Source organism: Leptidea sinapis, chromosome 17 (genome assembly GCF_905404315.1).
Source record: "Leptidea sinapis chromosome 17, ilLepSina1.1, whole genome shotgun sequence".
Lineage (NCBI taxonomy): Eukaryota > Metazoa > Arthropoda > Insecta > Lepidoptera > Pieridae > Leptidea > Leptidea sinapis.
Window position 1 is genome coordinate 11,340,206 of NC_066281.1, and position 17,036 is coordinate 11,357,241.

Here is a 17,036-nt window from a genome sequence, read left to right on the forward strand (position 1 = left end):
GGCTAGATTATGGGTACCACAACGGCGCCTATTTCTGCCTTGCCTCAATGTGTAAACATTACTGTGTGAGACTTAACATCTTATGTCTCAATGGGACGAGCGTAATTGTAGAGCCGCTCAGAATTTTTGGGTTTTTCAAGAATCCTGAGCGTCACTGCATTGTAATGGGCAGGGCGTATCAATTACCATCAGCTGAACGTCCTGCTCGTCTCGTCCCTTATTTTCATAAATAAAAATAGTAGCGTCTTATATTGTCCAAAAATTATGTGGAAATTGGAATTGTATATTTTATGTCTAATGACAAAATTTAATTCTTGATTAGGATCGGAAAAGGATAAAAGAATTTATTTAATTTTCCAATGCCAAATTACCTCCTTAAAATATCTTCACATGTTTTTATTCACTCGATAATTCAGAAATAAAAAAAAATCAAAATTAGTTTGTTTATTTTATGGGTTCAGTCCAGTTAATTACAATAGTAATAATTAAATATGTTTAAATAAAAAACCGTATGAAACACACAATGTTATGTAGTTTATTACATACAAATTGGCTTATAAATAAAACTAGTGCACATAATATAAATATGTAGTTGCTTAACAATAATGCAATACTACCCGCAAATAAATATATGTATAATAATTACGGGATGAAATTTGAACTATGGCCGATACTTATTAGATAGAATATTAATTAATTATAAAATGCTGCCTGGTATTGTATTGTTAAGGCATTATAAACAATGCCATAATTAAATAACACTTCTTGAAATCAAACAATAAAATAATGAGATTCGAGCGTTGTTCAATGATCACATAAAATTCGAAACAAAACCGAAGAAATGAAACTATTGTCCTTTTCAGGGGCGTAGCTACCGCCGTATCAATCATTCGGGGCCTCCGGGCCACGGGGGCCCCCGACGTGCGTAAGAAAAATTAATAAAAACTTGCTGCTTGCCGAAAATGAGGCAAGGAAAGTGTATATTTAATTTGAATTGATAGTAAAAATTGTGGAAAATAAATATTTCTTTTAATTTTATGCAAACATTTTATTTCTTTTGTGAGAAATCTTCACCCTTCAAAAGGGAACCTAATTAAATTATTGTACGGGGCCCCGCCAAGGCACGCTACGCCACCGATCCTTTCTTTATAATACCCTCCCGATAAGATGGGGACTGGCCGCCATCTTAGTGACGTGAAAATGACGTAAAGTTAAGGCCAAGTATACTTCAAAAATCACCAATCAATACTACGCTTCGCAAAAGTGACTTCACGGATGCTTAAATAAAAAGGCAAGATTCCTTACCGTTCCAATGGGGGAATAGTATATTACGCACCTAGGGAGAAAAGTTGGTCATTCTCATCCGCGGAATATTGACATGACAATCGCGGGTGGCAATGTCCCACGTATCTCACGTGGTGCGTATACGATTTTTTTCCCATCTGGATGAAAGGCTCGCTTTCATTCCCTGGTACGAGGGATAAAAGCCATCTTGCCTGGAGAGAATCGGCCACTTTTGTCCCCCGTACCAAGGCATCAAGGTGGGAAAACATATAATATTATCTATTTATTTTAATTACTGTTTATATTGGATCTATCTGTTTCTCATCATCTGGCACTCACATCGAAAATTTGATTTTTTGGAAAACTTTAGATACCTAATATGTTCTCTTGAAAATGTTATCTAAAGTTGTTCTTATATTTTTAAATCCCTTCATAGTAAATTTTATCCAAGTCGTTAGATCCTAGATACGCAAAATATACACACAATAAGTAACTACATGAGTTGCTCATTTAAATATTTAGGATACATATAAAAAAAACTACCAGTGAAAAAGATAACAATTATTTAAATAATGCGAACGAATACGCGACGCAAATACATATTTCTTTTAATATCGCACATAAACATACATTATTATATTTGATATTACCCGCACGAATAAAGAAGCAATCTAAAATGGCAAATTATCACGCTATCTCGTACAGCGCACAAAAATATTCATCAGGATCAGCATTCACGGTGTCACGATGCGCTCCATCAGATTCAATTATTTCGATTACAATTATCAACGTGTTCATAACCAAACCATAAAAAGCTTTCTTGTGTGTGTGATGAGTATCGTAAGACGGAGAGGTCCAGCCTGGTTTTAGTAGTTCGTAACGTGAAAAAAAGCGACTGTTCCTCATTGTTCTATCACAAGTCAACTTGCAGAGCAGACACACAAAAATACGTACACCAATCAAGAAGAGATTAGGACTAATTAATGCCCGTGTTCCATTCAACAATTTTATAATAACGTTAGAGAAATCATGCATCAATATATGATGTGCGTAAAGAAGACCCGCTTTAAATAAAGTAGGTACTCGCTAATGCTAAAAACTATTTAAAAATCAAAGGGAGCAACAACCAACAAATGGGTTCAAGTCCAAAAATGCCTTCAAAACAGATTTCTTCTAATACAAAGACACAACATTAAGACGTTAAGAGCACGTTATGACATTGAGAGACATCGAATGCGAGCTAATAATACACTAGGAGTAGACAAAAAGCCCTTAGAGTTTATGACCGAATCATAGATCCATGCAAACTATACGGTCAGCGAGTCAAAAGTCCAAAATCGACAGTCCCGAACAAAGATGGGTGATGGATATCACATCATACCACTCTCTTCTCACTTCTACTTCAACCCCATTGAAAACATCTTCTGAAAAAACATCGTGTAGCTGTCAAAAATGTGTACCAATATGAGAGCAAAACAGAGGGACTGACTAAGGCAGCGATGGCCTCGATAACGCCCGATGATTGGAAGAAGTAAGTTAATCATATCAAAAAAGTCGAGCAAAAATACTGGTCCCGCTAAGTGACTCACGAAAATCAAATAGAGTACTTTGTAATTCAAGGGAGTTCTGACGTGTGACAGTGACGACCATGATGACAGTAAATCTGCCTGAAGATGACATATGCGAAGGGACAAATGAGTGTGGTAAGGGCGAACTTTTTCTACTGGTTTTTTGTAATATCTACTCAATGAAAGGTATATAATATTTTTAACATTCACTTGAACTTTTTGCTGACGCTACTATAAGTACCGGCCGCCATTAAATTTTATTTCTTTATCCGCGCAGCTTATATACCTACGACACACGATTCACAATCCTCTTATGCTTGAATTAGTTTAAATTTAACTACTACAGCTACATTGAACGAATACACACACTGACGCACATAAATAAAAAAAAAGAAATGATTATGTATTAAGAACATTGACATAAATGCAGATGGAATCATTAATCTCACTCTATACAAATAATTCAATAATACTTTTATTAAAATCAGCGAATAATCAATACAAAATTATCTTTAGAGAAATAGATATAGGAATCTAATACTCTCCACGCGAGATATTGTGAAATAAAATGACAAACACAAGCACAAAGAATATGTTCCATTCTTAAACTAATTTTGGGGTTCATTCATATTCTGACTCATACTGTAATCTTGAGTTTTACAAAAGTCGATAGGATCGTTCATACTAGCATAGTTGGCCAAATTGACTTGGCCCATGCTTTCTGCCATACTTGCACTTGTATATGGGTGGGTCGATGGTGGCAACAACTGTTTATCATCTTCCGTGTGCTTTCTCATTTGACTATAATCAGACGCGAAATCTGGCAGAGTGGTTTTTTTTGTAAGCTCGAGCATTTGACTTAGATACGAATCGGCACTCGTTCTTGACATATTGTAGTCCACTGGCGCAGTGTCAGAACTCATCGATTTTGCGGTGACTTTTGACGATGAACTATCACTTTGCTTTTTATGATCCAATAAAGTATTACTATCTTTTCCTTTATTCACAGAACCAAAGTCAGGGGGTAAGTAAAGATCTTTATTGCCTTTCAATAAGTCGTGTGGGGATTTCATAAGGGGATTTTGATCAAGCCCCACTTTGGTAGATATAGGACTGCTACTTGAGAGTGGTTTGAGCAAAGATTCTTGCATTTTTAATAAAGATGGCGACAAAAACATATTATTCGCAGCTAAGGTGGATTTAGACATTGGATCGGGTATTCCTAAAATACCAGCGCTCGAATATTTACTGGCAGATAATAAAGCATTTGCAATGTCAGCAGAACTCATCATTAAATTAGAAGCAACACTAGCTGGAATGGGAGTAGCCGATGATGTACAAGTTGTTGAAGTGCTTGTGGATGTCTTTTCATAACCCATGCCACTTGAGATATTTTGTAATGATGCCGCGTATGACGGAAGATCTGGCAATTTACTGCTTGATAGACCTGATGACAATCCTGGCGTTAAACTTGTCAACATGCTATTCGCTGCAGCTAAACTGTCCAAGCTACTGCTGCCTAGAGACATCGGTATATTTGATGAGCCTAATCCAAGCGCCATATTCGTCAACATGTCTAAGCCGGTATGATATGTTGGAGGTAGAGGAGTTGATGACTTTGATGGTTTAGAAGCTGTTGGAATAGGAATATTCAGTGGCGATTCAAATTTATGCGGCGAGCCAATACCAGAGGATACATTAATTGGCGGTACACCTGCGGGCCGGCTGACCATTTGTTGCAGAGTACTAACAGAAGGAAAATTGGGTACCGAAGTTGACTGACTGGATTTGGATACGGGAATCGCCTGTGGCACAGCCAACAGAGCATCCAGATCCATTTTTTCATCACTTTCAGAGGAACATCCTAATTCATCTCTTATAAATTGCCACAATAATCCATCACTTTGCTCACGTGGAAATTTAGGTGTTAGTGTAGATTTCAGCTTATCCAAGTAGGTTATATCAGACTTGAACATTTCCTTGAAATTTACCGAAGTCTCATCAGCATAAGTGGCATAGTATTTTATGCTTTTCTTTATGACTTCCATTGCATGAGTTGATAGGTGGCTATCATGTACCACATTATGTTGTAACAACAAGGGTCTAGGATATTCCGTTGGTCTCTGCTCTGAAGGTGGCACTACCCAGAAGAATGTTAAAGATGATTCCATCACTGGACTTTCTGGGTTGTATGGAGCTAGAAAATCAAGAAAATGTGTTAGATAGTTGCGGGATTCTACAAATACTTTAACTGACAAATCTAACAAACATAACTTACAACAAATAACACCAATGCATGGCGTATATGACATTTCTGATGGTCCTCTCATTTTAATCTGGTAGTTTAATTGACTATCACAATCCCTCAAACTTGGCATAGCTGGATTCATTGGATGAGAATGATACCATCCTAATAGTGTGAGGCCAAGTTTCTCAATCGATGTCTGAATTTCGTATTCCACCAAAACGCGTGGCCTCTTGTCATGTTTACTAATCAAACAGGGAAAAGTGTGAGTTATTACCATATCTGTAATATAATGTAATGTATGTTTAATGTAGGAAGTATTTATTTATTTATTAGGTTTGTTTACAATCACTTACGATAATACACACAAATATAAAAAGTAGAACTAAAATCTAAGAACTAAATGTAGTGATTACTTACAATTAAACACACCATGCACAGAAATAATTAATTTTAGGTATTATATATAGAATAAGTTAAGAATTATACAAATCTTTTTTAATTATTAAATGAGTTGGTTACATAGTTATACACGGTGCAAATGGTCTTGCGGAATTTGGCTAAGGAATCAGCAAATATGTCAATATCAGCTACGCTTTAAAAATTTAAAATTTTACATAACTGTGGATCTGGGGAATTGGTACCTAGTAACGTTCGACGAAGTGGAGGACAAAGTGAAGTAATAGGCTTACGTTGAATTATTACTGGTACTCCTAGACTAAATTTATTTAGCAATTCGGGGCAGTCGATAAAACCGTTCAATAGTTTATGAGTAAACAGAAGATCCAGAAGGTCTCCACGTTCATCCAATGTGGTCATTTTAAAGAAGGCCAGCCTTTCTTTGTAAGAAGAAATTTTCTTGGCTTTACCGCCACTAAAAGCCACATGCCACAGAAATCGTTTCTGAATGGGTTCTAGTCTCAGGCATATCCTAAGACTAGATAGTGACGTAGCATAGTGAGGACGCCAGACAACTGAACCATACTCCAAGATAACCTCTAGACTCACATAAAGGGGTTTCATTATTTTTAAACTTTTAAAAACTTTTGTGTTACGTATAACAAACCCGAGCATTTTAGCAGCACGTTTTCTAAATGGTGAAGAAAAGTCATTTTCTTATCGAAAGTCACACCAAGATCCTTAATAACTTCCAAAGTCTCTAAAGTATGTTCTTTAATTATGGTATTTGTACGTAGCATAGCTCGATTTTCGAGTAAATTTTACTTGGTAACATTTTTTCCTTATTTAAGTTTACACCATTAATTTCACACCATTGCATAAGTCTTTCTAAGTCGTCCTGAAGAAGCCTACAATCACTCAGGGAATCAATAGTCTTTGCAAATTTCAAGTCATAAGCATATATGTACAGAGAAGATGTCAAAAAACCGATTGAATATATCATTAATAAAAATATTAAACAATATGGGACCTAAATGTGAGCCCTGAGGAACGCCAGATGTAATTTGACATACATTAGATTGAGAACCATTAACAACACCAAAAGAACGAGCGGGCCTGTAAATATGATTTCAACCAAGTAAGAAGAGAGCGAGTAAATCCGTAATATGCTCGTAATTTATATAAGAGAATATCATGTGTCAAAGTCAAAGTTATTTATTTGCCAGAAACATTCACAAGTAAAGCTGTTACAAATGCAAATATTTTTGTGGTTTCACTTCACCAGATTATAAACCTAACACAATCAATGATTACTGCTACATTTAATTTGATCAACGTAAAGCCTACTAAAAGACCCTACAATATACAATTAGAATAATAAATGAAATGCTTAGAGATAATGTAGTAAAAATAATCACAACAAAATATAATATTATTAGTAAAAATAGTATTGGTGCCAGTTACCACTTTGTTTAATAATATTCGTTTATTGAGTTAAAACAATATTTTTTTAATAGTGTTAATAATTTAAATCTATTTTACACTGTCTCCTCTCTTATTTCTTTTGTTAATTTATTAAATTGTGTGGGACAGTATTAAACGCCTTACTAAAATCGGAATAATGTAATATATTATATTACACCCACTCCCATACTTTTATCTATTGCATTGATTATAGTTTCAGTAAAAGATACCAGATTTGAGTATGTAGATCTCGAACAAGAAAATCCATGATCGGAGGAAAGATAATCCTTCATATGGTTCTGAATGAAAGTATAAACAGCGCATTCAAAAACCTCAGCCAAGTATAATCAAAACAAGTTGTTCCGAAAAGCTGTTCAACCTGATTCCTGCCGCCGAATTTCACCTTCGCACGACACGCCACAATTTACGATATCATCCCCAGCATCTGGATGTGTGGCGGTCCTCCACAGTGCGGTTTTCAAGGAGCTTTCTTCCTCGTACCACGAAGCTGTGGAATGAGCTTCCTTGTGCGGTGCTTCCGGGACGATACGACATGGGTACCTTCAAGAAAAGCGCGTACACCTTCCTTAAAGGCCGGCAACGCTCTTGTGATTCCTCTGGTGTTGCAGGAGAGTGTGGGCGGCGGTGATCACTTAACACCAGGTGACCCGTACGCTCGTTTGTCCTCCTATTCCATAAAAAAAAAAAATATTAAGATTTATTGATAACTGAAAAGAAATCATAGCGATAGTGCATGAGGAAGTGTGTGTAGAATCTAAATAAGTATAGAACTAACATAGAAAAAGTGTCAACTTTGTTTGGACCAAAAACAATGCAGTAAATGCTCTATCAAATATAATATATACACTATGTTAAAAAAAAACCTGTACGATAAGTGACACGAATATGAAATATTATGCGGAGATACCTCTAAAAAAAAATCAAAACCCCTTAGATAAAATGCTACAGTAAAAAGAACATTTCATATTAAATGGTTTCAAAATCTTAAGAGCCCCTCACTTATTTATTATACCAGTAAACTAAGGTCATCCCTGAACTCGGTCCAATGGCGTAGAGCTAAAATCAGCTGAGCGGTCGGCCGGCGTGTCAAACTAAGTTTGTACGATATAAAAACCAATATTATATTATTTTACAATTTTCATACATTTTAATTTTACTAACATTACTGTAATCTATACTAATATTATAAAGCTGCAGTGTTTGTTTGTTTGTTTGAACGCGCTAATCTCTGGTACTACTGGTCCGATTTAAATGATTCTTTCAGTGTTGGGTAGTCCATTTATCGAGGAAGGCTATAGGCTTTTAAATTAGGGATCCGTAATAAAATTGCTATTTTGTAACACAAGGTGTAAAATCGAAAACCTATTTTTGCGTGCGCTGCAAAAACTATTGACAATAGAACAAAATGATGTACAGGCTATAATATAGGCAATATTTTATTACTTATAAAACTATCGCGTGAATTATACTTTATATGGCAAAACAACGTTTGCCGGGTCAGCTAGTTATGTATAAAACTACTTACTGTGAGTGTTCAAGTCCCAAGTGCCGGCAAGATATCCGTACACTTCTTCTTTTTTCAGATGGCAATGAATATCAAGAACAAGGCTGGAGTTAGAAGTAACTGATACTAGAAACGGTTGTACTTTCCCAGCTGATGAAAATGATACAGCTTCAATCAACATATTTGCGTCACTAAAACATTTATTTAAATTTAATTATGAATACAGTTTGAACTAGATTTTTAGTATATAACTTTTGCATAAAATATGGTGTTGAGTTAATGCACTTTCTATACGCGCCTCTGGGGTTCCGTCCGAGCGCTCTTACCAAATTGTGCCAACCGTCCAGAGTGACGCATCGACCGTAAATCTTGGTCTGTCTTGTTCAACTCTCAGGTTGTGTTAAGCCACAACCTGAGAGTTGAACAAAGCATACAAGATTTTGTAACGATACGTCACTCGGACGGTTAGCTCAGTTGGTAAGAGCGCTCGGATAGGAGCCGAGAAGCGCGGGTTCGAGACTCCCACTGTCCAAAAATTTCGTCTGTTGTTATTATTTAACCTGTTACTCGTTCATTCAATGTCACTAAACTATATTTTGCTAGCAAAATGTCATTCCCACTATTTGTACTTTCATTAATGTAAGTTCGAGAAAATTTTAGTGTTGTTGAATATAATATATGCATAGAACTGTAGTACTGCTCAATAATTTAGCTCATCACATCATCAGACTTGAGGAATATTACTCTTAGGTGATAATTCCACCTTCGCACGACACGCCACAAGTTAGGATATCATCCCCACCATCTGGATGTGTGGCGGTCCTCCACAGTGCGGTTTTCAAGGAGCTTTCTTCCGCGTACTACAAAGCTGTGGAATGAGCTTCCTTGTGCGGTGTTTCCGGGACGATACGACATGGGTACCTTCAAAAAAAGCGCGTACACCTTCCTTAAAGGCCGGCAACGCTCCTGTGATTCCTCCGGTGTTGCAAGAGATTGTGGGCGGCGGTGATCACTTAACAACAGGTGACCCGTACGCTCGTTTGTCCTCCTATTCCATAAAAAAAAAGCCAAAAAACGTAGTGTTGTTTAAAGGATTACTTTACACATATAAGTATACAATATGGCTACACAATAAAAATAGAATTACATACTGCTGCATCATTCTGTTTGGCACTGTATTATGTTTCATCACAACTCTCTGTGGTGGAGGTTCAGGAGGGCTTTCGACTTCCATCTCAGTTTCCTCTACAAAAAAAATACAAACATACGTAATAATAAAAATTATTGAATTTGGCGTTACTTTGCTTTGATCCATAAATTAAACAAATGTTGTCTTCAAATTCTGGCATGAGACACAGAATTTGGCGAGTCAACATCTCCTGAGGATGCCTCGTGTAGAAGCGAAACACGTGTCGAATTATTTAAAGACAAAACTGAGCGGAATTTACACTCAGTAAAAATCACGACATTTGGCTATACATAATAATCATAATTTTAATCAATTTAATAATAGATAATTCATAGTTTTTCAATCTTATAATAATTAATAATTATTATGCACAAACTATATAGTCTTGAGTACTCAATGCTCAAATTTAATTAGGCGTAAGAAAGTGAATACAATGAGTTATAGAAAATATTTTTCAAAATCAATCATTTGTTAGTAATTTGTTATGTTGTTGTTTCTTCTAGGATTAATACACAAATAAAATTTGAAAAACAAAATTTTATGAACGATGCGGGACTCGAACCCACGACCTCCGGTGTTCCGTGCCGGTGCTCTAACCAACTGAGCTAACCGTTCGAGTGACGTATCGTTACAAAATCTTGTATGCTTTGTTCAACTCTCGGGTTGTGGCTTCATCTACAGGATCTACTTTACAGTTGATAACTTTAAAAACATAACATATTGCTTAGATTTACAAGAGCGAGATCTAAAGTCAATTTCCTAATATGCAAATATTGGGGTTGAGCAGTTTATTAACTGTAAAGTAGATTTTGTAGATTAAGCCACAACCTGAGAGTTGAACAAAGCATACAAGATTTTGTAACGATACGTCACTCGAACGGTTAGCTCAGTTGGTTAGAGCACCGGCACGGAACGCCGGAGGTTGTGGGTTCGTGTATCGCATCGTTCATAAAATTTTGTTTTTCAAATTTTATTTCCGCATTTGTTAGTATTATTTTCTCTTGAAGCCAATAATAAATACTTATTATATTATGATACAAATTTAGTATAGGGTACAAGTGAAAGTAATAGTGACAATTACTCTCAAACACTCATGAATTTCTAGCACACAACATTAATTAATTCTCAAGAAAATAACTTCCACGTAACTTTGGATTGAAGTACTCCGATACTTTTTCTAGGATGATGTGACAAAGTACGCCCACATTCCCTCAAAGACCAACAACACTTGGGAAATCTCTGGGTTTGCAAGACCTATTGGTCTCACTAATATTACAGCCAACAACATTTCACTCAAAATCAAGTGTGTATGTTTTTCTTATATTGGACGAGACGAGCAGGACGTACAGCTAATAGTGATTTATACGCCCTGGATTCTTGGAAAACCATAAAATTTTGAGTGGCACTACAATTGCGCTCGTCACCTTGAGACGTAAGATGTTAAGTCTCATTTGCCCAGTAATTTCACTAGGTACGACGCCGTTCAGACCGAAACACAGCAATGTTTACACATTACTGCTTCACGGAAAAAATAGGCGCCGCCCATAATCTGGCCGGCATCCTGTGCAAAGGAGCCTCCTACTGGTAAAGCTAAATGTATGTGCGGGCAATTCGCCTAGAGTCCTACGAGTTAGAATGGTGCTGACATGATCACTAAACGAGGGTATTTTTGATTTTTATGCATTCAATTAAAAAGAAAATTACCATCTGTGTGCATATTTTCCCGCTGCAGTTGTTTTTTCGCCAGATATGTTGCTTTTATAGTGTCAAGTTTTTTTCCTCTATACTTCACGGACGCCCAGCCGCAACCCGATCTTTTATCTGGATTAATAATTCTTTTGCAGTGTATGGCCCATGCTGATGGCGATGAAAATATAGTCTCTGTTTCATGTGATTTTATCTTGCCATCTGCTTGCAAATCACCAACGAACTTTTGACCCTAAAATAATTTAAAAAAACTGCATTGGTTCTCATTTCTAAAGATCAACTGTTTTATGGGAAGGTGCTTTGGTATGCATTTAAAAAACAATAATAATAATGAGAGTCGTGTCACTTTATGCTTTAGGTAAAAAACGAGCACGCGGAATCCTCGAGACAGATATCTACCTATGTACCTCGTAGGTCAATCGCTCACCGCAACTCGGGTGCCGGTTTTTTCCTGTCATAGGTACATATTTTTCTTTCCCTGTTTATTTGATCGGAGTAAAAGTCCTCTCAAACACGAAAAAGCATAAAAAAGTTTTAGATAAACAAAACAAGCGTATACACATTACACCTAAAAACAAATTTATATATTTATTTGTTGCTTTACTTATTCATAAAAAGATGACAAGACAAGACAAGGACCTACGATCAGCTGATCAAGATCGTAAGTATTCGTTGAATGAGGGCAGCTCAGGACCGATCATCGTAGAAAACATTGTAGTAGGCTTTGTGGAGTATTGGACGTCTTCCGGCTGATATGATGATGGTGATGATTACTAAAATGATATAATGGAATTAAAAATCTTTGTTAGGTGTGGGGTTCAACAACCAAGTTCTACGTACGCTACGAAAATGGAATTAAGTCGAAAACATTTTAGAGCGATGTTTTTTATGATTTTAAAGTTCTCTGTGTCCGCAAGACTGTGCCGCTAGTCTTCAAAATGCTTTTGGGAGAGAAACACCTTGCTTGAGTACTGTGAGATTTGTTGAATTTGAAAGAGGTCGGGTTTCTTTACATAACGAATTTCGTGAGGCAGCCTTCAACTGCCGTCAACGAAAATAATGTGGCTACTGTTAAGCGGCTAATTGAAGAAAAGTGGATTAGCTATGAGACAATTCGAGGACTATTGGGGATTGGTATGAGCCAAATTCAGAAAATTTTATACGAAGAATTGAAACTTCGGAAACTTTGTTGTCGTTGGATCTCTCATGAACTGACAGCGGAGCAGATGCGGGCTCGCGTGGAATGGTGCTCACAGATGCTAATGAAGTACGACCACGGACCTTCTAATGCTTATGACATTGTCACAGGAGACAAAACGTGAATTTATTGTTTTGAACCCGAAAAAAAACAGCTATCTTGTGAATGGGTGTTTGAAAATGAGAACAGGCTAACAAAAGTGAGGCAGGCGGGAAACGTTGGTAAAAAAATGATCGCTTTTTTTTCTCAGCTACGGATCCCATCTGCACAATTCCACTTAAAGATCAAAAGAGTTTTAATGTCGGTATTCTACCATTTGTTTACCCAGGGTGTTAAAAAAAATCGCAAAAGACGACCAAAAAGTCGCGTTCTCCTACATCATGACAACGCTTCTTCACACATGGCCAACAAAACTAAGTCATTTTTCCGAAAAAGTACAACTCGTGCACATAGCCCTGACCTAGCATCCTGCGATTTCTGTATTTTCCCCAAAATCAAAGATTTTATGAAAGGTTTCACTTTTACCAATTCCGAAGAGGCAGTGATAGAGTTAAATCAGCACGTTGAAAACATGCCTTCAGATCTGTGGTCCTCCTGTTTTAAAAAATGTTTCGATCACATGAAAAAATATTTAAAATGTAAAAGAGAGTATTTTGAAAAGCAATAAACATTATATTTTGTTTAAAACATGTTGTTTTTTTTAAGTAACGCAAAACTTTTAGTGTGACCTATGTATTGCAAATACACATTTTTTATTTCATCAATTCACAAAAACTTCAGAGGGCACATAGGAAACCAATGGAATTATTTCCTTATATATTTGATTATCTGATTAGTAATTTTGACAATGTTGGTTCTTCACCTAAAACTGTTGGGTGTATGGAATAACAAGGACAAACTCCTTGGAAAAGAGTAAAGAAAGAACATCCACCTTTAGCCTAGATCCCTCAGCTCAATTGTGCAGATATTGATTTTTTTTAATTTTAAATGAATGATGAAGGAGTATACAAAATACTAGTGATAGGTTGTTACTCTAATTATTTCTAGTATAATCAATTTGCTGATATTAATTGCAACTATATGTTTTATTAATCAATTTTTTGTAATTTTATAGGGAATGGTGTCAAGATTAAAACAACTGGTTGCCATAGTTGCAGCAAAAGAATTAGCACATATAACTATAGAAAGAAAATGCAGACCTGTCAGATGAAAATGAATTTAAAATATACACAAGCAGTTCCAAAATCTGATATGGAACTGAGGCTGGCATCTTCTCACAGGAACTTAACATGCACATACTAAACACTTGGACACACACAGCTCCATCTTCCATTTTAAGTGTTTAGCCATCAACAGGAAGTTGCAAACACTATACTAAGAAGGAAAGTAAGTACATGGGTATTTCAAAATTTTCTCCAATAGTATGGTGGTGCTAACTGCACTGAAAAATAACATATCTTTCAAATCAGTGCTTATATTCAAGCATCATTTATCTCTGGAATGAGTTGCCTCCGACAATGGGGTGACTGCAATTGATAAGAGACAAAGCACTTCACTGGATAATGATGCAGTAGATGAACTTGCAAGGTAGAACTCAGTGACTATGGTGGCTAGCCCAGTGCCACTTTAGCCACTCCCTTTCAGCAAGATGCGCTCATGGATACATTCTGTGATAGGCAAACATCAAAAGCAGCAGACAGTTAAAAGAAGCGAAACCTGCACTATAACCCAATCTGACAAGTTGCCTCATCAGCTTTAATATACATGAGATACATAATATCATGGTGGGCATGTCCTGCCAGTAACACACTTTTTCACAATTTAATTGTTGAGGATGGCTGGTTGATGATAAATTGGGGTAGCAAATGGCAAAAACAAAAGTTAATACAAAATTCCCAAGACCAAACATCCCAGGAATGTTCTGAACTTGAACTCAAAAGAGCTGGTTGAGCAACCGGCGAAAAACACAAAAAATGGGTTCCAAGGCTGTCACATATGGACAGGCCCACTGCTAATTGGGTATGGGTAGCCCCATGCCTCAAGCCTAAATTAAAAATGTGGTTGTGCAGAAAAATGGAAGTAGACCACCTAACAGAATTGAGAAAGATTGAAGGATGCTGGCAAACAAAGAATGCAGTTCTGGTGTCATCAAAGAGGTTTGCCAGCAATATGATTAGAGTAAACAGGGATAGTACTTGCAAAATTGTAGGTGTTGTCACCGGCCACTGTCCCTTAAACAAACATTCTTAACATAGGAGTGACAGATAGCACTTTATGCAGAGGATGCATGAAGGCAGAAAAAACAACACATGCTTAAAAAGTGCATCAGTGTGGTCTAAGAACAGGCACAAATACTCTGATGTCCACCATCACCTTAATTTGTTTCATTTCAATTTCATTACATTTTTTTTTTTATGGGATAGGAGGACAAACGAGCGTACGGGTCAGCTGGTGTTAAGTGATCACCGCCGCCCACATTCTCTTGCAACACCAGAGGAATCACAAGAGTGTTGCCGGCCTTTAAGGAAGGTGTACGCGCTTTTTTTGAAGGTACCCATGTCGTATCGTCCCGGAAACACTGCACAAGGAAGCTCATTCCACAGCTTAGTAGTACGAGGAAGAAAGCTCCTTGAAAACCGCACTGTGGAGGACCGGACCGCCACACATCCAGATGGTGGGGATGATATCCTAATTTGTGGCGTGTCGTGCGATGGGGAATTCGGCGGCAGGTATAAGGTTAAACAGCTCTTCGGAACACTCCTGGTGATAAATGTGGTAGAAGACACACAATGATTCGACGTCTCTACGCAACGCCAAGTGATCCAGCCGTTCAGAGCACGCGGTCAAATGGATCAAGCAGATACTGGGCTGCGCCAGACCAGAGATGACAGCAATACTCCATGTGTGGCGGGACTTGCACTTTGTAGATTGCTAGAATGTTGAAGTATTGCCGTGCTCTATTAATAATGACCCGCAGCTTCTTCAAAGCCAATTTGGCTTTGCCCTCCAGATGGCCACGGAATTAGCAATCGCTCAAGATTTCGAGACCCAGTATTCCGATACTAGGAGAGGCTTTAAGGGAAGTGTTATCGAAGAGTGGTCATACAGCAAATGTGGTTTTTTTAGTGGTAAACGAACAAACTTGAGTCGTCTGGGGGTTAAATTGGACAAGGTTTAATTTACCCCATTCCGCGACCTTCTCGAGAGAGGACTCGATAGAAGACACAAGTTTCTCCCGGCACTGGTCGATGATTTCCCAAGAGAGACCTGCATGGCCCGTGTATATGGCATCACCAGTGCTGTCGTCTGCATAGCAATGTATGTTAGAGGTGTCCAACATATCATTTCAAAGATTACTAACCAATAACATTAGCTAAAATGTCATTAATTATGGAAATAGATGAGTATAAAAGACCCGAAATAAGCAACTACATTATTACAGGATTGCATTAGCAATCCCTAATTCACTGAGATTTGAGTGCTGTGGTTAGTGCCACAACACTAAAACAATTCCCTTTTACCATATTCAAAATCTAATGAAAACTTTAAAGTGTATTGTAGAACAAAATATTTTGTCAATTTAGTTTTGCCAATGTTTTCTTATCCAATTTTTTTTAACATAGATGTCATTTACTTACTAAATATTCAATTGTCATTGCAGCTATGCCTGGTTCTAGCATTTTTTCTTCTAACAGCATTTGTAATGTTACACCTCTTCCAGGCAATGATTTGCTGCCATGTTGTGTATCAGACTCCTACAGTTAGATAAAAGAATATGTAAATATTTTAACAGTGAATATTTTCAACAATATACAGGTAACAGTTGCTTTTCTGCATTGTATATTTTAAATGGAAAAGCAATTAATTATACATACTACAACATAACAATTAAATTTTGAAGTTGTACCTCATCAGTAAATTCATCACCACTTCCCACTTCATCTTTTTCTCTTTCTTCAATTGAATGTTCCTTTTCAATTTCATTTTTGCTTTTAGTCTGGCAATCTACAACGGTATCAGCTGCTGGGCTATTATACGTATTATTTCCATTATTGGACATAAGTGCAGCAGCAAGGTGAGATGTTTGCAACTGCAAATCATCCATTATTAATGTTTGATTGTGTTTTTTATGAAGTGAAACATTTATAGTTTATACTCGATTATGAAAAGATCTAAATAATTTCAAACTTAAACTATACGCTAAAGACTATAGTACTAATGTAAATAAACAAAGAAAATGCTATTCACTAGGTACGTTCTATTAAATATTAAAGAAAGTATTATTAGTTGTTCCTTGTAATGTTTTAAATTGTTTGTGTAATGTGTGTACAATTTTTGTGTACCCACTAGATACTACCTATGCATTTTTTTATGACCTGGTAGCTGAGACCTTTAGCTCCCTACTGTAATACAAAAAAAATATGTTTTTCTTTATCTCGACTGCCGCCACTTGATCA

At 36.7% G+C, this 17,036-nt stretch overlaps 1 protein-coding gene across 1 annotated transcript; it reads right to left on the minus strand.

Annotated features, from left to right (window-relative positions):
• Nucleotides 1-512: 512 nt before the first annotated feature.
• LOC126968902 (MPN domain-containing protein CG4751-like) lies at nt 513-16,883 on the minus strand. The gene is made up of 7 exons (XM_050814061.1): nt 16,487-16,883; nt 16,218-16,334; nt 11,379-11,613; nt 9,637-9,730; nt 8,507-8,676; nt 5,131-5,379; nt 513-5,049 (listed from the first exon to the last, which is right to left on the minus strand). Exons 1-7 carry the CDS (start codon nt 16,682-16,684, stop codon nt 3,461-3,463), a joined length of 2,652 nt encoding a protein of 883 aa, XP_050670018.1. The 5' UTR covers nt 16,685-16,883; the 3' UTR covers nt 513-3,460.
• Between the last annotated feature and the right edge of the window lie 153 nt (nt 16,884-17,036).